The 26,474-nt window shown below is 37.8% G+C and overlaps 1 protein-coding gene across 1 annotated transcript in view; it reads right to left on the bottom strand.

Moving 5' to 3' along the window:
- Positions 1 to 7,939: 7,939 nt before the first annotated feature.
- Positions 7,940 to 26,474, bottom strand: part of TAF4B (TATA-box binding protein associated factor 4b) — an 83,429-nt gene continuing 64,894 nt past the window's right edge. Inside the window, exon 15 of the mRNA XM_032222913.1 lies at positions 7,940 to 8,615. Within this exon, the coding sequence (XP_032078804.1) occupies positions 8,472 to 8,615 (144 nt within the window). The 3' untranslated portion in view covers positions 7,940 to 8,471. The remainder of the gene's footprint in view (positions 8,616 to 26,474) is intronic.

The following is a 26,474-nucleotide window of genomic DNA, read 5'->3' as shown; positions in this document are numbered from 1 at the left end:
CCCCTGTACTATTCAGGGAGAAGAAAGATGGCTCTCTGCGCTTATGTGTGAATTTTAAGAACCTTAATTCAATCTCTTCTCATAATCTCTACCCTTTGCCTCTGATGAAGGACATGCTGGACCAATTGGGAAAAGGCCGTATTTTTACTAAACTGGACTTAAGGGAGGCATACTATAGAGTCCGAATTAAGGAGGGAGATGAGTGGAAGACTGCTCTCAACTGCCCCCTGGGGTGCTTCCAGTTCTGTGTAATGCCTTTTGGCCTGCAGGGGGCACCTGCAGTTTTCATGCAGCTAATTAATGAGATTTTGCATGACCACCTTTACAAAGGCGTTATCGTATATTTAGATGATATCCTTATTTACACGCAAACATATGACGACCACGTCAAGTTGGTCCGCACTGTCCCGAAGAAACTCCAAGCTGTGGAACTTTATGCCAAGTTATCCAAATGTGAATTTCACCAGGAGAAGATAGACTACCTTGGGTATCGCATCTCACCTGCAGGGGTGGAAATGGACCCCACTAAGGTTTGAAAAGTTGAAGAGACTTTTTGCCGAAGAGCCAGTTCTGAAGCATCCAGATATGGACAAGCCTTTTGTCGTTCAAGCTGATGCCAGCGACGTGGCAGTGGGAGCCGTTTTGCTTCAGACGAATGACCAAGGTAATCTACAACCTTGTGCCTACACCTCTTGTAAACTCACAGAGACAGAGAGATGTTGGGCGATTTGGGAGAAAGAGGCATTTGCTGTACGTTGGGCTTTGACCACATGGCGCCATTTCCTGGAGGGTGCTAAACACCCGTTTGAGGTGTGGACTGACCATAAGAACGTGGAAGCTTTGAGGACTCCCAGGCGACTCTCCCCTAAGCAGATGCGATGGGCTCAGCATTTCAATCGTTTTAATTTCACACTTAAGTACATCCGGGGGGGGGGGAGAATTTCATGGCTGATGCTTTGTCCAGACTCCCTCAGTACAACTGCTCTAAGCTGAGTATTGTTCAACCCGTAGTTCCCGCATCCAGCCTCGCTGCTCCTGTTGTTACTAGGCAACAGACACGCACTAAGGTGGACGTGTCTCAAGATTTCCTTTCCGACCTCAAAAAGGCCCTTCCTCAGGATGATTGGTTCCAGCAGCATCAAGGTGAATGCACAATGAGGGATGATTTGCCATGGATTGGAGTGAAACTTTTCGTCCCTGCCTCTCTTCGTCTCGTGGTGCTCCAATGGGCACATGATTCCAAGTTGGCGGGGCACTTTGGCTTTGTGAAGACACTGCATCTTGTGAAACAACAGTTTTGGTGGCCATCTTTGAAGAAGGACATTGAATTTTATGTTGCCAGCTGTCGTGTTTGTGCAGCTGCTAAGCGCCCGCCGGGGAAACCGCAAGGTTTACTCCAGACTATGGCTCGCCCTGTTGCTCCATGGAAGGAGATTTCTATGGATTTCATTGTCGAACTTCCTGAGAGCCAGGGGCACACTGTCATATGGGTGGTTACTGACTTGTTTTCCAAGCAAGTTCATTTCATACCTTGCCCTAAGATCCCTTCTGCGAAGGCGCTTGCTAAACTTTTCATTTCTCACGTTTACCGCTTGCATGGCGTGCCTGACCGCATAATCTCTGATAGGGGCGTCCAATTCACCTCCGTCTTCTGGAAAGAATTTCTTAAACGCATTGGCTCCACCCAGGGTCTAAGCTCCACCCACCACCCTCAGAGTAATGGGGCTTGTGAGAGGACTAATTCTGTTCTAGAACAATATTTACGTTGTTTCATCAATTACCAGCAAGATGATTGGGTGGACTTGTTGCCACATGTGGAAGTGGCTTATAATAATTCTGTACATAGCAGCACTGGATTCACCCCTTTTCGGGTTGTATTTGGCCAGGACTTTGTTCCTATTCCCGAAGTTCCTCTAGAGCAACCACAGGTTTCATCTATCTCCGACTGGAGTGAGCGGTTGCGGCACATTTGGCCTTTGGCACTTCGCACTTTGGATGCTGCGCGTCATGCGCATAAGAAACAGGCTGATAAGAAACGTTGTAAACCTTATCAATACAAAGTCGGTGACCAAGTTTATCTATCCACGAAGTTCCTTCAAACTACACAGAAATAAAAAAAGTTGGGGCCTAAGTATGTTGGCCCATTTCCCATAATCAAGGTCATCAATCCTGTTTCGGTTCGCTTACAGCTACCCAAGCACCTCAACCGTGTATATCCTGTTTTCCACATTAATCTCATTAAACCTGTTCGTTTTTCATCTTTGCGTCCGCCAGTGGATCCGCCAACTGCCCCCCCTATTGATTGATGGTGAGCAGCATTTTGAGGTTCGGGAAATCTTGGACTCTCGTAGACGGCGAAACCGCCTTCAGTACCTGGTGGCTTGGAAGCATTTTCCTCAGTCTCATGCCGAGTGGGTGGACAAGTCCCATCTCCGGGGGCCCCAACTGCTCCGCCAGTTCTATTCTGCTTATCCGGACAAGCCCTAGCAGACACTCGTTCCTGTCTTTCTCTCCCCCCCCTATTTTTCTTTTTCTGTTTTTTGTTGTTTGTCTGTTTGTTTCTGTTTTGTCGTTTTCCAGGCCTGACTGCCTTTTTCCGGAGGAGGGCTGGATGTCAGCCTCTGTTTTGCTGCTGCTTCAGCTGCCATTGAAATGGGGGAGGGGGGCATGGTATTTGGGAGGGGAATACTAATTGTGCTGGAGGAGGATCCTGGAGTTTGCTGCCTCTCTTGCTGCGCATGGTTTCCCGCCAAGGCCAACGGCACCGACATTCCATCTGGGTGATGCCTTTCGAAGTTATCTCACACCTGACACTTGGGAGAATTATGATTGGACTGTAACTGGGATACCAAGGGGTGGGGAATGGGTTATTCTATATATCATTTGCTTTCGCGCCTAAATAATCAGTCTTTCGCTTTGCTACGCTTCTAATCATTTATAATTAGTAAAAGTACACTTGATTTCTATCAATGGCATCTCGTGGTTTTCTTTCCTAATTATTCAATGGAGGAGTGCTGACAGAATTCCATTTTTTCCTCCCCCTCTCCCCGTAACAATCTCTTTTTTTGATGCAGTGCAAGACAGATTCAAATTTCCCGCTATCCTCATAATATTGTTACATACTTAAACATCATTAAGCGCCCATATTTTTGTCTCATCTTATAATTTTAACTCTATATTATTAGGCGTATTTCCAAATTTTCCTTCCATTTCCCCTCTCCTCTAGTAACTTTCCCAACTAATATTTTTCTTATTTGTAACCCAGCATAATCATTTCACCTTCCATTATTAATACATATCAGCTAGCCTACTATCTTTATTCACCTTAGTTAATTTACCTTTAATTCCTTTTTGCTTGTAATCCTTTCTATACCATACACTCATATTACATTTCAAAGTTAGTTAATTAAAATTCACAATAGCATATGCTTTACAACGTTCTCACCCCCCCGATTTTTATTATCTATGTGCATATTACCCTTCTTCCTCTCATCTACCAATTTTTATTTTCCCTTCCATTTATTTTTAAAAATCTTAAATCCCAATCTCTGAACTCTTTTCTCTTTCTGCTGTTTATATATCTTTTCTTCACAATGTTTTTTGTAACTTTTTGCTGTACCATTCATCGTACCCTCTTCAGGATTTCCCAATTCCTCCATTTATGCTAATTTACATTTGAATTCTCTCCTAATCACAACTCCACTCTTATTCTATCAGTGGGTTTTAAATCTTCTCACCCGATCTTGTTACTTTGTCCAGCTGTCACTCCTGCACTCATGCTTAACCCGGTTGCCTCCAACTTTATGAGAGACATTTTGCCATGTCTGCCTCCCCCATCGCCCAGTCATAGAGCTAGTCTCTGGCTTTCGAGGAACCAGTTTCTTCCCTTTTGGCCGTTCGAGATGCAGCTCTTTTTCACTTTCTCTCCAAGAAGGCTCTGGTCTAAAAGATCCCCCAGCAATGGTTTCTCAGCCCTGGATTTCAGGGGGCCCCTTGGGAGCCCACTTTTCCAGTCTGTCTTGTTGCAGCACTAACTGGAAATCCAACATCCCTGCTTTAAACCCTTTAATCTATCCTGCCCCACACTGATGTCCTATTTGTATTAATGGTTGCAACTAGTCACTTTATAGGCACTTAAATCTTAACATCTTCTGGCAATAGACAACCTGGATCAAGCTTAATTCCCAGACAGAGAGATCTTCCTTTTTTGAGAAAATATATCATGAGATGAACAGTTGCCTGCATCAGTTGACCCACATCCTCTTCTAAATTCTAGCCGTTTACCATTTCTCAATCATTTCAATTCAAGCAACCAGCATCTCTTACAGGCTAAAAAGATGTGCATTTCTTTTGTATTGAGTTAAAATGCCTCCTGTCTGTCTTCTTTAAGAAAACTTGGAATGATATGAGTTAAATGCTACCTAATAAATGGGATTTCAGTTTTGTATATCAGGAAATTAGAATAGGCACCTCATCCTTCATCAGCTCATAATGATCAGTGGCAATGGCACGTGTTCAGCAACTTTAATACTAGAACATCTAGGAAGCTATGTTTAAAAAACCACTTCGGAATGCAAAAAGAAAATATTAGAACACAGAAAAACCTTATAGGCTGAAGAGCATCATGGTTATAGTACCTGTAGGGGCAGATTCAGTCATTCAAGGCAATCTGCTCTCAGAAATATCCATACTGGCATAATTTTTTCTTTATCATCTACAACTCACTTTTTCTCATCTGAAGACAATATTAAGAATAAAATAGGCATTCACTGGTCCAATGGAAGCTAACTATATGCTACTAAAACTGTCATAACCTTTAACGGGGCAAAATAGTGCTGCATAGGTCAACCATTTTTGAACCAAAGTACGGTATGGATTAATTTAAACCATTTGATCCGAATTCCAAGATCTTGGATTTTGAATGTATCCAAAATCCAAGATCCATTACTCCTGAGGGAAGGAAATTTGAGAAAATTGTGGCTGCTCAGTGCAGTACTTCTGCTGATGTGCTCACATGATCTTCATATTCAACATTCCAGGAGTTTCCCAGTCACTCTCTCAATCCCTGGCTCCTAACCCACCCACAAGCAGCTATTTACTTGCCTGCTAGGAAAGAGGAAGGGAAGAAAGAAAGGAGGACAAGCAAAAGGAACTCTTGCGTATTTTTCCCAGGCCATGCTGCCCACACCATCTCTAACCTGTATCCTCCCACAAACATTCCCCAACTCCCAACCAGTGCCACTCCCTATTCCAACCCGTGTGATTCCTTTTGTGCATTCCCATTCTTCCTAACACACATCACCTTCAATGTACCATTCCTGACCCATGCGACACCTCTTGTGCACTCCCAAGCACACTCCGGCACCCTTTTTGACTCATGTCACCCCATGCATACTTTACTCCACAATCTTCACACACTCAACCCTCTCACCCTTCTCAACTCATGCTATCCCCCACATAGCATTTAGCAATAGCACTTAGACTTGTATACTGCTTCATAGGCAGTTTACAGAGTCAGTATATTGCCACAAGCAAAGAAAATGAGAAAATTGGCAGGAGGGAAGTAAGACAAAGGAAAGAAAGAGAATTTCCTACAAGGAAACTCAATGAGGAAGCTAGCAGGAAGTTGGAAGTTGGAAGTCGCTTTGGCTCCCACTGCTCTTTTGGCCACCTACAGTCATTATGTTTGTTTAGATAAAGAAAAATCTTGAAATGATGACCTCCCTGGGGCACAGGTTTTCTAGATAGCCATTAATTTAGGGCGGAAACCTTTGGCTCTTGACCTAAGCTGCTGTAATAGACTGAAATTCAATTAGCTTATAAGGCCCAAAGAATGATTTTGTGATCTGGAGAGCTGAACTCATCTAACTTAGTTAATTTCTCTGTTAGCTTATCCTTGTCGACCCTAAGCTCTTGTTTCCCCAGTGGCATAGTGATCACTAGCTAGGGCCCATTTCCTGCTTGAGAGAAGACACACACAAAATGAGTATTTCTGCTTGCTCAGCATCATTCATGACCACTTCACCATTTTCTCTTTACAACAGATCTCCAACCTCTTTGGCCTTTTTTGTTCTGACATTATCTAAATACCTTTCTTGGTCGTTTTCAGTTTTCCTTGAATACCTCAGATCATTTTGAGCTCTAATCTAACTGACAGAATTCTTTAGTTTCTGAAGACTACCATACTGTACATTCTTCTTTGCTTATGTTCCCCTTCTTCCATTTCCTGCATTAAAAATGTGTCTCTTCCAGGGCTAATTTTAAAGGTCAGAACAGAAGCCACAGGCATCTCTAGACTCCTGGGGAGACAACTGCATGAAATTGTCTTTTTCTTCCTCCTAAAACAAGGTTTGGGGAATTTTCTTATTTTTATGATAAGATGATACAATCAGGTCAGCTTCCATCTAAGTGCAAGTCAGCTGAGACTGTGGTAGTATTGAAGTGACAGGTATAAATTATAGACAGCTGAGCTTGTCAAAGTCTGGAAAGGGGAGAGTTTGAGAATTAAATGGGTGGCACCAATGTATATTTAATTAGGGAAGGGGGCTAATTTAATGCTCCGATTTAAGCCTTTGTTCATCCTGACTTGATCTGAGAAGAGCAAATATATGCTTAAGTTGCATGTAGCTGTCCCAGATATTTGCCCCAAGACAAAAGACTGCATTTAAGGTACAAAATGATGTTCAGTTATGCAATATTCGTAAGTGTTGATGAGAATATTAGCTGTAATGTCCCAATTGTTAGTATTTCATGACTAGATTGTTCTGTGAATCAATGCCATATTTACAGTTTGATGTAGAAATTACTCTTAGAATTAATAAAATATTTCTTTTAATAGAGTATTTAAAATAAATTTGAAACATTTGTCACTTAAGCTATATATGCAAAACTTGTCACTTAAGCTAAATATGCAAAACAGGAAAGATATGCTGCATTTAAAAAAAAAGTTAAGCATTTACTATACAAAACATATTTACCTTGAACCATCAAAGTGCTATTCTTTCTTATCCAAGAGTGCCCACTTTATAAATATGTGTAAAGACACAAATAATTTACTACATTGGTTTAACTACCTCAGTTCACCATTTTTCTAACAAGCAAACCATAGCTTGATTAGAAACTCAATATAACTTCAGTAGTACTTATCAAGTGTTTCCCCCCATCCCTGTATTCTCCATTTTGTAATATGGAGAGAAACTATAAAGATTATTATTCTTATTTATTTTGACTTCAATTTCAAAGGCTTTCAGTTGCTGTCTTTCTCACAGGTTCATTATATACATCCATGTCATTTGTGGTATTGTTTCATGTCCACAATAAAGTAATGTTCATAGGCAAGTACAAAAAATGATAGCAGGTAGATCTATCATCACAATCATTTTCATCATCTATTCAGGAGGGATTAATAGTTAGATTCAACATTATGGCACCTTGGAGAGTTTTGTGCTGTTCTGCAAACGCCCTCGCAAAAATTTTCTTCTTCTGCTTTTATCATAGAATTCTTTATTCTTTATCATAGAATAAATTCTATTTATAATAGAATTATTTTGAAGTTACCAGTGCAAGATAGAGTGAGAAGATCCCTGATAATCTATACATACATACATATACATATACATCATATACATATATATATGTTTTATTTGTGCTGATAAATAAATAGAGGGAGACTAGCATAGATCTATTTCAAGCTATTTAGCTCTCATCAGTTAGCCATACCCTTACTGGGATTCGAACCTGGGCTATATTATATATTAGGCAGACGTCTTAGCCAATATATATATATATTCTCTCCTTTCCCATAATGAGATGAAATCACTTTGTATTCTAAAGAGAGCAATGGGGCATCTTGAACTGTATAGGAGACTTTAAAATCACACAAATGCATATGCAAATGAAGTCATCATGCTGAAAATGGATGGGCCACGGTCCTATGAACTATCCCACAAAATTACTTTGACTTTTCAAATATTGCTTTCTCCAACTCTTACATCTGTAGTTTGCTTGCAGATCTGTCTGGTAGGACTGGCAACACAAAAAATGCCAGTAGGGATTCTTTCCTTTCCATCTTTCTTTTGAGGCAGGAAATTATAGCCCGCATTTTGACACTTTTTAGTTGGCTCCCAGGTGGTTTCTCTAGGATACGCAGGAAGGCTGAATCCTGCAGGCTACGCACTAGCAAACTGCTAGTTTGTCATTAAATACATTCATCACGTCATTCTTCACTAACTGCAATGTTAGAAGGCACACACTTCATAGAATAATATTGCGGATTTATATACTAATACAGTATCTCGCATGGAATTTAGCAGGCATCCAAAGCCTTTTCTCTTTCACATGTCCAGGCAGCATTGCCTACATTCAACAATGACCTTACGGACAATTTCTTGTAATATATGATTTCAGGATAGTGCAAACAAATTGTTCTTTGGCAATGTATGGTAAGCTGAAATGCAGAATTAGACTAGCCACTATTTCAGAAGAGCTTGATATAAGATTAGAGAATGCTTTGTTTCTTTCTCTTGTTCCAGACAAAAGATCAAGTCCCTGAGACAAATTCGGGTTATTCTTGGCCAAAGGTATCGTGTCGTAAGACTAGGCATTCTGTTGAAGCCCTGGATGGGAGAAAAAGAAAAGCATTTAAGATGTATAAATGTTTTTTTTGTGAACCAAAATAGACTTTTGCTAAGTTTTGCATTTATTTATATTGCTTTTAAAATTAATAACAAAACAGAAAAAGAAAAGCAACATACAAAAAAGTGATACATCATCAAATTTTTAAAAAGCATAAAAAGTGCTATAACAAAAAAGTGGAAAAATGTGACAACCCCCTCCAAGTAATACCAGATTTCCTTGAAAATAAGACCTCCCCGGATAATAAGCCCAATCGGACTTTTGAGCACATGCGCTAAAATAAGCCCACCCCTGAAAATAAACCCTCCCCCAAAATATTGCAACACAGCAGCAGCCATGAGGTGACCACGCTCACCGCCTCCTGCACCTCAAAAATAATAAGACCTCCTTGAAAATAAGGCCAAGCGGTTATTTTAAGACCCTGTCTTATTTTTGGTGAAAGACAGTAATAATAAAAGTAATATGTGGCTTTTTATAATCATGAAGTTACAATGCTATATATATATACTAGTCTAATGCAATATTCAAGACATATACAGTGTATTTCATATAGTTATATACTACTTTTTCACCAATAATATTCATTGTAAAAAACAAACTCTCATATTTCATACATCTGTAGGCAATCTGCCCATAGATGGCAAGTACAATCAGATCTTCAATGAGTTGAAAGATGCCACTTAAGCATCACTACCTAATATTTGTTCTGTACACTATATCTTGATGCCTGCTTCCACTATGATACTCTTCTTTATTCACACAACCTATGGAGTTTTTCTACTAAAGCAACTTGTTGCTTCTATTAATACCCGTATCATACCAGTACACAGTGATTCAAAGGAAAGAACACGCTTGCCACCAGAAAAATGCTTTACCATATTTATCACTCGTATTTGCAAAGGACTTCAAATTAAGCCACTATCAGGATTTGGCTTGCTCAGATTTATAGCAAATATAACAGGCAACAGTTTGAGGAAAGTGTCTGACTTTGAATCCTTGCAGCTTCTTTTTCCTTCAAAGCTGGTCAATTCTTGCATTGCTGCTTCAGTTACAATTGAGTCACAGACTTCAATGTATTTGGAATACATTGAATTTAACATTTATACTTAAAGCTAATGACAGTCTGACGATCTGATCCTGAAATATATTTAGAAAAGACTTGTAAAAGGTTACTCATTAGGAACTGTAAAGAATTTTTTTTACTTATTCATTATAAGACCAACATACTCACATTGTGACTTCATAAAGTTTATCAATTTTACATTGATTAAAAACCCCAATAAAATAAAAAGCACAAAACAAATACTTACAATAAACCTATAGCTAATGCAGCGTCTAACATTCTCACAACACAGTCAACTCATTTAACAACCTGGTTAGAATGCCCACTTCCCAAGTAATTGCTTATTTTTACTTTCACCATTTCCCTCTCCCTCCATCATCAGATGCATGTTATCTTTTCCTAGAAATATAAAACTCGTTTAGTAAGTTGTTGACCTTTCAGAGGCCACCAGAATCTTTGTTAGGTTGTCTGCAAAGGATTTGTTACTAATTTACAGTGAAAAAATAGAGATCAGTTCAATTGACTACAAATGAATGTGATAAACATAGTGAACCTTGACTTTAACATATTTTATGAAGGTAGAATACATTATTCTATGGTCCCATGAGATTCTGATGGAGAAGATAGTAGAAAGAGAGCTGAATTATGATACTTTTGGTATGAGCTAAATGCTTAAGCTAGCTGACTGATCGTACATCACTAATATCCATTAACTATTCCACATTAAGATGGAAGGAAGTGCTGTCTAGAGGGATCATGACCAAGTGGAGCATTGGCAGAAATCAGCAAAATGTATTTCAGAAAATACAAATGCAAAGTCCTACCCTTGGGTAGAAAAAATCAGAGACATGAATACAAGATGTGAGGGACCATATCAGACAACAATACTTACAAAAAGGGTGTTTTGGTCAATTATGAGTTAAATATAAGTCCATAGTATAATGTGGTTACAAAAAAGGCAATTTTTAGGTTGCCTTGACAAATGTAAAACATCATGCTCAAAATAAATCATAATTCCTTTTATTCTTTTCTGCATTGGTCATACTGCAACTAGATAATTATGGGCATCACATTTTACAAAGAATACAGTAATAACAAAGTAAAGGAAAGAATTCAGAGGAACGCAATCAAGAACACAAGGATTCTGAAATGAAAACATTATAAGGAATATATGAAAGATGAGTCTGTCTGAAGAAGCTAATTGGATAAGCAGTGAAACATTTTGAACCGACAAGAAAAGAAGTCCAGTTGCCACATCTCAATTCCATGCAACTCTACTTGGATGACTGAGAATCTTCCTCAACATATTTATAAGGAATAATTGGTGGAGTTCAGTATCTTTAGGCTGGAAAAAACTGTGGAGACACAATAGCCGTAAACAGAAATTGCATGGTTAGAGATCTCAAGGGATTAGTAGTGGCGGATTTCTGCGGAGAACCTGGGATGAAGCAGATCTCCAAGGCATTCTGTATTCTCTGTTTATGACCACTGTAGAGCAGTTACGCCTATTCTTAAAATTCCACTTTTTAAAAAAATACTTCTTAACAGCTATATGTGTAGATAAAATTAATTATTAGGAAAAAATTCCTAACAATAGGACCTGCTTGACAGTGAGGTCAACTAGCAGAGTTGATGGCTCCCTTTCATTGAATGTGTTTTGTTAAAGTATGGACAGCTATCTGTTTGAGATATTTGCTTGGATTTTTGCAGTGGGTAAGGGAGTTGAACTCCGTGCCTAAATGCCCCTCTTGGATTTGAATTTTTTTCACAGTATCATACTGATGATCTGGACATGATCTACAAATGGCTATGTTTCAATAATCTATTAGTAGTTGCTAGTTTTCCACTTCTGTCCTGGGAAGGTTACTTATCCCTTCTAGAAAATCAGAGTTGGTCGGCTCTTTTTTTAAAGTGATATAAAGAACACAATACTAGTCTTCACATAGGCTGTACTCCATTGTCAAAAGTCAACATAGCACTTTTAACATTATATTGCAAATTGCTTCAATAGAAAATGTTTTGGATAAGAAATGGAGTAAGAAAACATTTTTATCTGAGACTTTTAATGATATGGAACTTAAAATTAACTTCAACCTCTGCTTAGAAGCATGGCTGAAACAATTTAAGTCCAAGCACTTTAAAGTTTGATAAGTTATGTAAAAAGCATGCAGTAATTTAAGTAAAATATAAAAGTGGTATAAAAAAGTGTATTGTCTGCAATTTAATTAAGCCACTCTGAAGAGTTGATATAATCTATTTTTGAGGAAAGTATATTTTCCCTGCTAATATTAGGAAACACAACTGACTGATTTAATCCAAAATAAAAATACTCTTAGTTGAAACTTTGTATTTCTTCAGGAATTTGGAATAGGTATGGAAGGGAGATTAGTGCCACTGGGTGAGGGTCACTCCTTCTCATATGATACAATGGAGTCGGACCTCAACATAAGACAATATTTCAAAGGAAAATTGGGTGAGAAAAAGAAAAAGAGAACCGAATCCCTGGGGATTCTCAACCTCCAAGAGATGTCCTTCAGAAGTCAAAGACCTAGAAGGAAGTAGATGTCAAGATTTAGTTCACTCTGAGATGTCTTTTTGAGCATTCATATAGAAATTCACCCATTTGGTTGTGATTAATAATATACAAGGACTACAATTCCAGGAAGAAATCTCTTTCTTGAGAAAGAATTTTTCAAACAACTGCAATCCTTGAAATATTTTGTCAGCTCTTCCCAATGTGGGGCTGCCAGGTGGTACAGAAGTCTACTCCTGTTATCCCCAGCAAACTAACTAGGGGTTATAGGAGCTGTAATCAAACACATCCTGATGGTAGCATGTTCAAGAAGACTTATTTGATTAAAATTGCTATACTGTATCTTTACTGTCACAAGATTTTATTAGTATTGCTATAATAAATAACTATTTGCTTCTATTTTTTCAGAGAAATATTTTTTTGGATCAACATTTTTATTCTCAGATTAAAAATGTTATCGAGTTTGGTGGATCTTCAATACATGCATAGATCAAATTTTGAATATAAAGCACTACAATTTCTTGAATTAAAAATTCCATGAATTCAAGCAACACAACAATCAAAGATTAATCAAACTGAAGACTATGTCATGTAGATAGATTATTTTGCAACATCGCAGAGATACCAAATAAGATGGGGGAAACAGATACTATCAAGATATTTCCATCATGCACTCCCATATTCAGTTGTTCATTTGGCAACTATGCATAACATCATTCAATTATTGCTTTACTTAAGCTTGAGTTCAGGATGATTTTCTGAATCTTACACCTGGAGGCTTTCAGGTTTTTCAAGAAGTGCAAGGATTCTTCACAAATTCAAAAGAAGTCAATTAGAGGAAGAAACTTGCACATATCCTATAAAATGCTTGCCACTTAATGGTGATTTGGCCAAACCATGTGATATTTGGAAGGGGACATGACAAGGCTGTAGTTTATTTTGGTTCTTGAAGTCCTGAATAGAGCAGGGGTGAGGAATCATGGCCCTTTTATGACGTGTGGACTTCAACTCCCAGAATTCCTGAGACAGCTCTGGAATAGAGGTATTAGGCAAGTCAAGATAATGAGCATAAAAATTAAAATGAGAGATTTGGCTGACCATTTAGTTTTGATTTTACAAGACTTTCGAAAGGGACTGAATTTTTGATGAAAAAAATTGAAAGATTTTGGTGCACTAGCAGATTTTAAGATCAATAAACAGAAAACAGATGTTGGTAAAAAAAACTTGACTACACAGGATCAGGACGATTTAATGAAAAAAATGAGAAAACGGTTAAAATTTTTAGTTTTATTATGTCTAACAAATTGTATATATAATATATTAAATCATTATAACAAGACATGGAATGAACTTAATATTTAGGATATGTCAAGATGGGGAAAATTGGAACTGTCACTATTGTGAAGAATTTGTGTGGTTAAGTTGAATATTATACTTGGAACACTATTTTTATATACATATTTTTACTGAAAATAGAAAGATGATGAACTGGTTAAATACAGTATAATAAAATGGGCAAAAAAGTTTGGATATAATATAAATTTGGGGCAATAGGAAGAATATGTGGAAGAAATACTTGACATTTACATTGACTTAAAATCTTTAAATCTTAAAGAGAATTTTTATAAAATGATATATCACGGATATGACACCAAATAAACTGTCAAAAATGTAATATGGGAATTACAATTATTTGTTGGCAATGTAATCAAACTGAGGGTATATTTTCATCTTTTTGGGATAAAGTACATATTCTGATCCATAACATTTGAAAATGAATGTACTATTGAAACCACAGGATTTTCTTTAAGGTTTAATAGAAAAATGAGTGAAAGCATCTTAATATTAGGCAATTTTTAACCTTAGACTAAGTTTGATGTATTTTTTAAAATTCGAATCTACAGTAAAGAAAGTCAAATGTAACTTTTTCCTATTTTTTCCTTTTTGTACCTCTATTTTTTTCTTTCTTGAGCTTTTTTATTTTTCAAATCTTTTTTACTTATTTATTGTTTCCTTTTGTTTCTGAAAATCTATAAAATTATAAAAAATAAAATGCTTGCTACTGAAGTTTTTTAAAAGATCCGTAGAACATTCTCAATGCCCCATAATGCATATGGAACTTTTATATCTCAGGAGAGGCCAGTGATTATACAACACCACTTTTATGTTTATTACTCCCTGGTTTTTTCCCATCCCCTTGTAGTGGGTGAGGAGTGCCCCTCAACTATGATACTCCTACCTGATGCTGCCAGTATATAATGTAGGTTTTGGCCACATAAGCAACAACTTAAAAGTTTTAATGTAAAAATTTAGGAAGAGATAAAATAGTGTTCATATTGTTTTATTGTATACTGTTCAGAGCTACTGTAGAGTGGGCAGCCTTATACATGCTTAAAATAACTAACACGAATTTATTCTAGAAAACACTCCAACCTTCTGGACCAAAATGATGGATATGTGGAGACCCTGAAGGCATATTGTGCTGGTTGACTTGTAAGTTGGAGATAAGAAAGCCTGCAATGTTAGCAGACCTTTGGCTCCAAAGTTCACTTACTCATTCAAATTGATTGTGTTGTATTATGTTTCAATTAGTAGTTTGATTAGGACTCAGAAATGGCACTGAATCCAGAATCCTAGAGTAGAATGAACCTTTTTCTTTTGGGAAGACATTTTGATGTTGAAGACACTTGCAATGGAATTTCTTTTCTGTTTTCTTTTCCTTTTCCTATTTCTGTTCCCTTTTCTTCTTTTTTAATTTTTATTTCTTTCTTAGTTTTGTATAAGTTATTTTTCTTTGTACTTATAAACTTTAATAAAATTATTACAAAAAAGGAAATCCTGTGGTTTCAGTTGGAGTGCATACAGCATTACAACAATAATCTATAGGTACTACATACCATTAAACTTCATTAGAAACTACTTTCTTTATAGTGTTGCTTGCATATCTAGTAAAGAACAGTGAATTTAAAAACATAAAAGAATAACATTTATTGGGACAAATCACACTACAATCTGAAAGGCATTTGAATACTGAAATGCATTAAACAATTTAGAAATAAATGTGTACATTAAGGAACTTTTATCTTCAATCCAGATGGAAGTGAGTTAAAACTGTCAGATTTAGGGAGAAAACTGGTATTAATATTCAGCTGTACAACATTCTACCCCATTTCCTCTGTGACATTTCTACAAATTGGTTCAAGTGTAACCAGCAGAATGTTTTACATATTGAGACAAATTACTGCAAATATGGTGACAGTTTATTCTCCACTATGCCTAAGATTCATATATGCACGTCACTTTCTGTGGCTACATCAGATCTTTAATCTGTACCTGGGGGTAACAAATACTGTACAAAATATGTCATGTTGCCTTAATAGACAATTATTAAACTGAAGTATTTTGACTTTTTGCCAGATCATTTAAGCATTATAATCAAAATTATCAGTCTCTTGACTTTGCAGATGCATCAACATTAATGTTATCAATATGTTTAGCCCAAAGCTACAATACAATTAGTCATTTAAATTGCAGAGATCTTTCACACAAAATAATTAACCTCCAATTCTGAATAGCAGGAATATTCTGCCACTGAGTTACAATGCTTAAACCTATGAATTGCAGTCTGGAACAGCTCTATTTACTATACAGGCATAGCTTTTATGTCAACAAAGGTAGTCAAAACCCAAAACTGCTAAAAAGTTTAGCACCTTCTGAATTCCATTTACCTCCAATAAAAACTACATTAGTTCTTCCAATTACATTTAACTATTATATTGGTTGTTTTCTAGCAACTTTAATGAAATGCATCTTAATTAGACATGAATGATGAGTATGAGGCTCAAGATGCATCTAACACAAAGGGGAATTTCATAGTTAATTGAAATGATTCGCATGTTAACATGCTTCTTGCTCCCCAGAGAAACAGATTTTCTGCAACAATTAATCTGTGTATTTTTTCAGAATAACTAGACTATAACCGAGTTTTATATTTCCAGTTTTATAGATCTATTTTTGTTTTTAGTTTTTTTAAATAAGATTAGGTTTGTGCAAAATAATTTTTAAAATTAGTTAGTTAGTTAATTAATTAATTAATTAATTTTTATAAATAATGCAAGTTGGCAAACATAGTTAATGTTCCTTCCTTGTCCTATTTTCTCTACAACAATAATCCTGTGAGGTGAGTTGGGCTACCATCTGAGTTTTTACAGACCAGGGATTTAAAAAAGAAAAAGAAAATTCAATAGTAAAATGGCCCAAAGGCATGTTGGATTATTTTACAGATAAAAACAAAAACAAAGTAAAAGAGGGAAAAGCAATATAAGGTCAACTGAAACTTTTTAAGCCTGAAATTTGCTAAACTACTAGAAATCAAATATCTTATGCAAGATCAACAAATACATCTGCCAGTAGATGCAAATCTATCTTTTCTTCCTCAACTTTATATAAAAAAAATCAGGGCTACAAAAAAGAAAAACTTCTTTCTAGTTCATCATGCTGACATATTTTCATCCGGACTAACCAATATAATTTGTCAATAAACATGCATGTCAGAATGTTCCAGTACTATCGTCCTTCAATAAAGCACTCCTGATCAAGGCTGTACTTATAGATTTTGACAGCTATTGGAGGCTCAAATGAGATCATTGAATATGAAATGCCAATAACCACCATGGTGTTTTATGATTTTCCATGAACTGCACTATTAACGCAAACCAATGCTAAAGTCCAAATTTCATCACTTTTGAAAAATAGAAATATGTGACAGGATGAACTACTTTTAAAGGTAAAATTATTGGGCATTATAATCATTTTCAGAAACACAGGAAATAGGATCATTATGCTAGTCTCTGGCATAACGAGAAAAGAAAGGGGAGATTAAAGAAGGCAAGATTCAGGTTGCCTCCTGAAATGAAAACTCTTGAAGTCTCAAAAAATTGAGGGAGGATTGCACTGGTTTTGGAAATACAAAATTTATATCCACATTATAAAGTAATTACCAACTTACCTATTTATACAACTCTGACTAATTAAATTTATTTATCACATTTAATTGCTGCTTATCTCAACATACTACTGAAGGCAGTTTACAATAATGAAAAATGAAAAAAGTTTAAAGAAAAGTAAAATAATAGAACAATAAAGGAAAACAATGAGAATAATACATCAATATGATAAGCAAAAAGATGGATGGGCGGAAAGCAGAGAGTATGGAGGGGGGAAGGGGAGTCTGCCATCAATCTAGCAGTTACTTCCAGAATGGAACTTCCCCACCTGATTCCCAGGCCAACTGAAAATAAATAATGAAATGCATACACACACACACATACATACATGTTGTGGCCCAGCAGGAGCCATTGGAACTGCCAATGGACTCCGATAGCGAGGGACCCTATGAGTCGGCTCTGGAAGATATGGAGGACTCTGGGCAGGGTTCAGACTCCGAGCAGGGACCAGAGAGGCTAGTTGGCCACCAGGAGGCGCCTGAGGCATGGAGCAGTGGTGAAAGTCAAAGGGAGTTTGTCCCTGATGTCAGGCACTGGAACAGTGGTGAAAGTCAAAGGGAGTTTGTCCCTGACGCCCGGCAGAGAAGGGCAGCAATTACGGACACAGACTCATAGGAGATAATCAGGCCCAGGTGGTTGTGATTTGACTCCTCCCAAGAGAGTATATAAGAAGAGACTTTGGGAGGAGACCTTTTGCAGGACACAACCATTTATACTAAGCTGGATAAGCTCTTGTGTGTATCTCTTATCTGTGGGAATCTGGATTGCTGCCAACGTCTTGTCTGTGAGTAATTACTGTGAATAAAGTGTGGCTAACAGTAAGCTTGTGTTGGCGTTACTCACCGGATGGAGGGGGGTCAGAACATATACATATCAATGAAATATGTAGATGAATTTTTAACATATGCTGTGCTAAGTGATAAATCTCTATTAGATGCAATTCAACACATCTGTTGTAATTTACATTTGTTTGGACTAGTAGCATTTTCAGCTTCTAAGACACTAGAGATACTAGAACAACAGGTTAAATCCTTTAAAATTAAAAAACCTACTATTCGTTTGTATATATATTTGTTATCAATAAATCATTTTGAAATCCAGATGCTAAGAAATAAGTGGAATACAAAATTAGAGGTTCCTATATTTCCCTGACAATGGAAGAGTGCCTTAATTTCCATAGCAAGCATGACAACAGACCTTAAACTATATAACAAAAGTAATACTTAAAATGTATTGGACACCATTACATTTGTATAGGAAAGGACATTTTTGGGAGATGCAATAAGGATAATGCTTCTTTAAAACACACGTTTTTACAATGTCTTAATCGTGAATTCCCACATTTGCATTAATTCAACTATATTAATTTTCACGAGTGAGTTTAGGGATTGTGCAAAAGCCCTATAAGCTGCTACATTTAAACTAGTCAAAGTAAGCTAGTGACATATTGTATAAAGCTTCAGAGTTTCTTCATTCTTAGCATTCAACTTAAATGTTTCCTTGAAGCTGAAGAACCCTTACACCAGTCCTGCTGGAGAAGGAGACAATTTTATCTTTCAATTTTTTTTGGCTCATGTGCAAACCTTTTTTATAGGTCTCTGACCGATATACTGGCTAAAGAAGAAATGACATCTTCCACTCAAGTCCAGAGAGCTATTTAAGAGACTTGCTGCATGGCCCACTGGACAGAAACAAAAGATGGCTTATTGCACTCTGAACTATATATGCTAAAATTCAAAGCATAATTTGGGGAAATTAGCACTACTTATTCTCCACTGATAAGATCAGTAACTGGAGGTGGGACACATGTGTGTGAAACTAATTTATTCCTGACATTTATCTGCTTTAGAAAATGCATTCTTGCATTCAAGTTATTCAGTTCTACATATTTAAGTTAGCTAACTTTTCTGAAACTATGCAATTAGTGCGTACAGACCCTCGAGCCATATTCTACTTCAAGGCCCTCCTTTCTTTGCTGAACAGAACAAAATATTGTTTACATATTAGGATGTTTTGTCTTCCTTGTTATGCCTGCAATGCAAGTATTCTGCTTCAAGATTTCCAAATTACCTGATAATTATGAAGTATTCTTAGTTGCACTTGTCTGTACATATCCTTATATTAATTTCCAACATACCAGCATCGCTTTTAAATATGTCTGAAGATGAATACTTTCATGGAACAATTCAAATACACTCCTGACAAGCAATCAATACTATAAACTGCAGTATATTATGGTGAGAAAGAATGGTATACAATACATGAAACAAATTTCAAGCATTTCAAGGGACTTTTATGAATACTGGCGGCAACTGGATGGGGTAAGTGCCATTGGCTCTTTAAGGCCTCTAGATCTGACAAATTAAAGTGGATTCCATAGAAAATCATACCACTGATCCACCCTCCCCACTTTTGTTTCTAAAAAGAATTGTCAGAGAAATGTTTGGCAAACCTATTACTAATCCCCTCTCTCCACAAGACACACTATTTTTTCCCCTCCCTCAAAGCTTATTTGTCAACTTTACATTTGAGGGGAAAAAATCCTGTTTTCATTCACATGGCTTCTCTATATGGCCAAAAGTGAAAAGCAAGGCTGATGAGGTTGTACATCTAAAAACCTGAACCCTTAGTGCAATAGATACAAGTTTGCAGATATACCTCATTGCTGCTCTCATCGTCGTTCTTTGTTTAGAGCAGGGGTGTCAAACTCAAGGCCTGGGGCCCAGATTCAGCCCATGGGGTTCTTAGATCTGGCCCACAGGGCCATCCTGGAAACAGCATGTGGCCTTCCCGAGCTCTGTTTTCGCTGGCAAAGGTTGCAGGAGGCCGTCACAGTCAAAAATGGAGCTTGGGAGCCCCTTTTCGCTGGCAGAGCGCTTGGGCCACCACAGGCACCCCCAATACGAGGAGGAGGAGACAACGTCACGACGATATGGACATGCGGTCTTGATGCTCTGAGACCGCAACCGATACTTTTGCCATTGGGTGGTCCAATCAGACCTAAACCGTCCTACAGAACAGGAAGAATATGTCTTGCTGATCTCAGGGACATCGCAAAGTCCCTGACTGATCCAAGAGAAGTTCTTCAAACCGGCGACAAAAAATCCAGCCATTAGGCTGATGAAGTCGGGGCGGCTCCAAAACGAAAGGATATGGAAAGAGAAAGCGTTTCCAGTTGGTGAGAAATTTTTACCATTTTAAAAGAGACTGCCTATGAAAAACTTAGTTAATTTAAATTTGAGAACAGAAAAAATAAGCGGCGGAATTAAGCTTTGAATGGTTTTGGACAGTGGGTTATCTTACTTTTAAATGTTATTTTCATAGATGGAATTTATGCAAGCCTTTTAAACCGAAGGGATTAAATTTTTTTCTTTTTTTCATTATTATTTTTTGCAACCTATGGACTAAAATTCTCTTCCTTCATTACTGCATGTGTTTTTCCCTTTTTCTTCTCTATTTCATTCAAGAATTTGACTTTTTTTTAAAACTTGGAGTAAAAAAAGATACAAAAAGCAACAAAGAAAATTGTAACAAGAGAGGGAAAGATGACACTGCTACTCGGAGACTGGAAGTTTGTGTATTGGAAACAAAACACTTTTACTTTCCTCACTGATTATTCTGGCTTGGCACTTCAAGGTCTCACTGTAGAGAGTGATAAGAAGAAAAGCATACAGATGTTCCTTTGAAGTATATCTTTAACCAGAGAAAAGTGAAAATAAAACCTTATTGTGAATTTATGCGTAATCTTGTAAAAACCTTCCAAGCCAGAGCAGCAGTGTTTGTCAGCTTGAGATAACGGCACAACCTCAACAGCAGAAAGAAACTTTAAGTTTGCAAAAAATATTGTTAGAAATTCAGAAATTATCAAACACATTTGAGAGGACAGAGAAGAAGTTGGAAAATCTAGAGCATCTAACAGTAAAATATAATGAAGAAGTTGGAGATGTTTATCAAGTGGAAAAAGTGGAGGTTAGAGTCCTAAAAACCGAAGAGAAAAATGACTACAAAGAAATTAAATCTGCTGATATCTATGGTGATTGGTTTGTGTCTGGAAATGGAAAGAGTGGAATACGGAAAGAGGAATTAAATGGAGGGGAACTCTACCCCAGATACAGAAGAAGAAAAATTAAAAGAATGTATGGATTTAAAGAGAGAAATTTTGTTAGCAACATCATTGAAAAAAACAGAAGGGCATCAAAACTACATGAGAGACTTAATAAGCAATGAGTTGCAAAGAGGAGTCCATACACATTTGATTAAGGAGATGATTAGAGGACTGATACCACAAAAGGCAGAAGACATAAGATTGTTTTGCTACTGGAAAGATACAGGTTGATAGATGAAAGGGTATAATCTAAAACTAGTTAAACAGTGAAATTTAGGGACAATAGATATAGTTAAATAGATAATTGATAATGATAATAATGTATACATGTGTATTGCTATGATAAGTAATAATTGGATATGAATATTGAATGGTATCTACGAAAGGAAGATTAGAATTTTTGGGGGGTTATATATAAAGGTTAATAAAAAAGAACTAAGTTAAATGTAGTTAAGTTTTGTTTATTAGGGGGAAAATGACACAATCAAATAAAGCAGGGATAATGATAACAATGTATATATTTACATGGATACAACATAAGGAAAGTAGATGTAAATTTCAAACAGTGATTTGGAAAAGAGGATTAGAAATTTTTGTTACTAAATATTATGATGTTTAGCTAGAATAGGCCATAAGGATTCAGTGTTATTGGAGGATATTAGAAATAGCAAATGAAATGCCAGTATGTGATTATGTTTTAAATCTTGATATATTTTATGATGGACGTTTAAACAATTATAGTCAAATGAAAATGGAGGCATGATGATAGTATTATGTGTAAATATATATGAGTTAAAATACTTGAGTTACGATGAATTATGGTTGATGACTGTGGAAGAGATGCATGAAAGTCTTTTGTAACCAACTGATACACTTTCTACAGTATGTAAAGAAGGAGGATTCTTTGTGTTGTGTTGAAAATAAAAAAATTATTTAAACAAATAAGAGATCAAAGTTTAATGCATATAAAGAGATTATATAGCATATAAAGAGATTATATAATGTATTAATTCAGATGGATTCCGAAACAGAATTAGTTAAAGACTGTATGATAAAATGGGCTCAAAATATTGAAGAACCAATAATGCTGGATACGTGGGAAAGGATTTGGGTAAGAAACGTAAAATTTACACAAGCCCAAAACTAGAGAGAAAACTTTTACAAGATGTTTTATAGATGGCATTTAGTTCCTAAAAAGTTGGCTTCTATGTACCCAAATTTACAACCTAAATGTTAGAGATGTGACTCTGTGGATGCTACATATTTTCATATATGGTGGACCTGCAAAAAGGTTAAAGCATTTTGGATAAAAATATGGTGGATTATGCAAAATGTTCTTAAAAAAGGATAAAGTTTACCCCCCCCCCCGTTATTTTTGTTAGATATAATTACTGATTGTACAGCTGTAGAGATTAACTTGATTTTGCACTTAATAACTGCAGCTAGATTGTTGGTGGCGCAATACTGGAAGAAGGAAGATTTGCCTACTATTCAAGAATGGACATTGAAAGTCACAAATTTAGCCGAGATGGCTAAAATATCTGTATATCTTAAGGACTACTCAAACGAGAGATATAAACGAGACTGGAAAAGATGGATTGATTACACTCAAAATAAATATGGGTCTAAGAAATTCCAGATAGCGTATGATTAAGATTAGGAAGGATATAAATTGTTTAGTGTTAGCCTAGCAAGGAGAAGCTACGTTCAATTTTAAGATGTTTTTTCAAATATATTCTAGACTGTTTTTGTTACAACTTTATATCGCGTATTGGTTCTGGGAAGTCAGGGGAGGGAAGGTTGGGGGGGGTGGGGGGGAGGGGGGGAAGTATATTAGGCTTGAGGAGGGGTGTTAGGTTTTAAAGTAATATGATTGTAAATGTATACTGTCTTCTCTTATTTTTTCTTTAAAACTAAGATATGTTATGTACATTGAAATGGAAGTATAAATACCATCAACACAGAATGGAGTTTGCTCAGAAGCTGAAATACACCAAGTGAATGAGAGGAAGAGTGGGAAGCAGAGGAGAGAAGAAAGATAGGAAGAGAGGGATAGGAGAGGAAGGGGAGGGAAGATGAGGAGAATAAGGAGGAGTGGAAAGAGGAGAGAGGGGGAGAAAGAGAGGGGGAGAAAGAAAGGGGAAGTAGAGTAAAAAAGGATGATGGAGGGAAGAAAGGAGGTAGGGAGGGGGAGGAGATGGGCAGAATGAAGTGGTGGATAAGGCATAAACAGGGTATATGGAGAGCAGAAGAGCCAATAATTGGTTTTTATTTTTCTTATTTTATTTTTTGTCTTTTTTTTTCTTTCCGGGAGTTAATGGCAAGACGAACTGATGTAATTAATAATCAACACAATATGATATTGGCTATGTAATAGTATACATGTGATTATATGTTATGAATATGAAAATGGAAAAAAAAAGTTTTGCTTGCAAAAAAAAAGGAAAATAAAAAATTATATATATATAATAAACAGTAAAAAATATTGGGTTTCTGTCGTGATGGACTCTTGTGACGAGCCGATTGACAGAGAATGGAAACAGTTAGCTTCCTCCCATAATTAGGGCATACCAGGGGTTGTGACTTTAAATATATACCTTTCTCCCTGGCTCAGCTGATAACGGATCAGAGCCTGTGGCTTAATGGCTAAGACGTCTGCCTAATATGTAATATAGCCCAGGTTCGAATCCCAGTAAGGGTATGGCTAGCTGATGAGAGCTAAATAGCTTGAAATAGATCTATACTAGTCTCCCTTTATTTATCAGCACAAATAAAACATATACACACACACACATATATATATATATGGAGGGAGGGAGGGAGGGAGGGGGAGAGGGAGAGGGAGAGAGAGAGAGAGCTTGGGAACCCATTTTCGCTGGTAGAGCGCTTGGGCCACCCCAGGAACTCCCCATTACAAGTGACGTCGAGCTGGTCATGCCCATCCCAGCCATGCCCACCTGGCCCCCCGAGGTCAAACACAACCCTGATGCAACCCTCAATGAAATCGAGTTGGACACTCCTGGTTTAGAGCCTACTCTAGCAAATGATTTGCCACTCTACTATCTGAAGTGACTTGTACATCCCCATTCAACTAATGAAATCACTAACATGCAATTGCTGTATTTTCTAGGCATCTTATAAATATGCAAAGTACAAATACAGTATGCCTAAATGTACTTCTGCTCATGTAGCACAAAATGTTGAATTCTATTGTTCTGATGCATGACTCCATTGCCACGGGCATTTTCATCAACAGTGTTATATAGAATTACACCAGGAGGGTTTAATAAGAAAGGAGTCACATCAGCGACAGCAAGAATATGTCCAAGGGGCACCCATTACAAACCCTCTAGCATTATACAAAAGAAAAAGCTAGAAATAATTACTACTTTGCTCTTATGCAGCTTCTTCCTGCTTAATAGTAAACATAAATGATTTACCTAATGAAAAGTTTAATTGTGATGGGAGGGACCTGGGAAAGCTGTTACACCAAGCTCATGATTTCAAATCTTTCAGCAGTAATTAAGGAAGATAAAAGCTCATTCTATACACATAAATAAGATAGCTACTAATTTATTAAAATTGTACACCCAAGCTGAAAGGCAAGTTAATATTTCCCACTGGTGTATTGTTTTGTGGGCTAGCTGGTTGGTCTTCTGCTCACATGTCTCTGCTGTATGCATTCTGGACATTCTATTTCACAATTTTTCAGTATTCCACAATCACGATCCAGAGATCTACTGCACAGTTCACAGGAGTAGCATGGAAAATGACAATTAATCTACCAATGATTTCTTCTTATCATTGTCTTTGATTACTACTGCCGTTGTCAATTCATTTTTAAAACCCTTCTTCCTCCAAGTAGAAAGACTCTATCTGTTGCACTGAAGCCAAGCAAGATTAATATATAAAGTATATTTAGTATTGCTGTTGAGAACTGTAGAAACGTATAGAACAGCAATGGCGGACCCTTTTGGGCTCCTGTGCCAAAAGTGGGGGGAGCGCAAGGGGGTCGTATGCGGGGGTGCCATACCCATGCTATGAGTGCGCCCCCCTTGCACATGCACGCACACACCCTGCACATGCGTGCATGACTCCTCCCTTTTGGTCCGCAATAGACCCATTTTTCGCCCTCCCCGGGCTCGAGAGGCTTTTATGGAGCTTGGAGAGGGCGAAAACAGCGTCCCCCGCCCTCCCAGGGCTCTTGGCTGTCTCTTGGAATGCACTGGGGGAGACTACACAGCCTGCTCTTAGAAATGAAGGCTGTGGCCGATGGGCTTGGTCCTGGGCTCTTGCTCCGTCTTCCCAGGAGATGGAGCGCAGGGAGGAATATAACAGCCATTTTGGAGGAAATGGACCCAGCACCTTCCACTTACATCCACAGCAGCCACGCCTGCCGCACCTTCGGAGGCAACAGAGGAAAGCGCTTCTCTTGGTGGGGTGGCCGAGCCAAGTCCCAAGCCTCATGATCACCCCGCCCAGAGCACAGACTTTGTCTCTATTGTGGCCTGCGAAGGCCTGCGCTTTGGCCAGTCGATGCCCTGGAAGACCATGTTCCCGACGTGGGTTATGGGGAAACCCTTGGGCATTATCCTCCACCCCTTACAATGCTGTTGCCAGTCGTGTTGCCAAGTCCATGCCACCACCACCTCAGGTCCCAGTAGTCATTCCTCCTGTTCCATCAGATGCACCAGAAGCATTTGCAATTGGTGTCTGCCCCGACCACCTCCCACACGGCAGCTTCTCCTTCTTCTGGCTGCCCCAGCATTCCAGCCAGAAGCAGCACTGTAGCAGTCGCCGGGGGCGAGGGGATGGTGGTGGCAAGGACAGGCAAGGGCTTCTCTCCATCCCCACCCGAGCGGGCTACTTGCACGGCTCCAGCCCGCGGCTCTGATGAGGATCCGCAGTCCGGAGCGCTGCTGTTTCCAGCCAGGATATATTCTGCCAGGCCCTCGGCAGCGTCTTTATACAGGTAGTTTGCCTCCCTGCCAGCAGCTTGTCTAGTGTTCCGTCTGGAAGCAGCAGTGCAACAGTCGCCGTTACCAGGGGCGAAGGAGCTGCTGGCGGGGAGGTGAGCTACCTGCATAAAGACGCTGCTGAAGGTCTGGCAGAATATATCCCTGTGGCTGAATT

Source organism: Thamnophis elegans, chromosome 8 (genome assembly GCF_009769535.1).
Source record: "Thamnophis elegans isolate rThaEle1 chromosome 8, rThaEle1.pri, whole genome shotgun sequence".
In the NCBI taxonomy this organism is placed as follows: Eukaryota; Metazoa; Chordata; class Lepidosauria; order Squamata; family Colubridae; genus Thamnophis; species Thamnophis elegans.
This window is presented reverse-complemented; position numbering and strand designations above follow the sequence as displayed.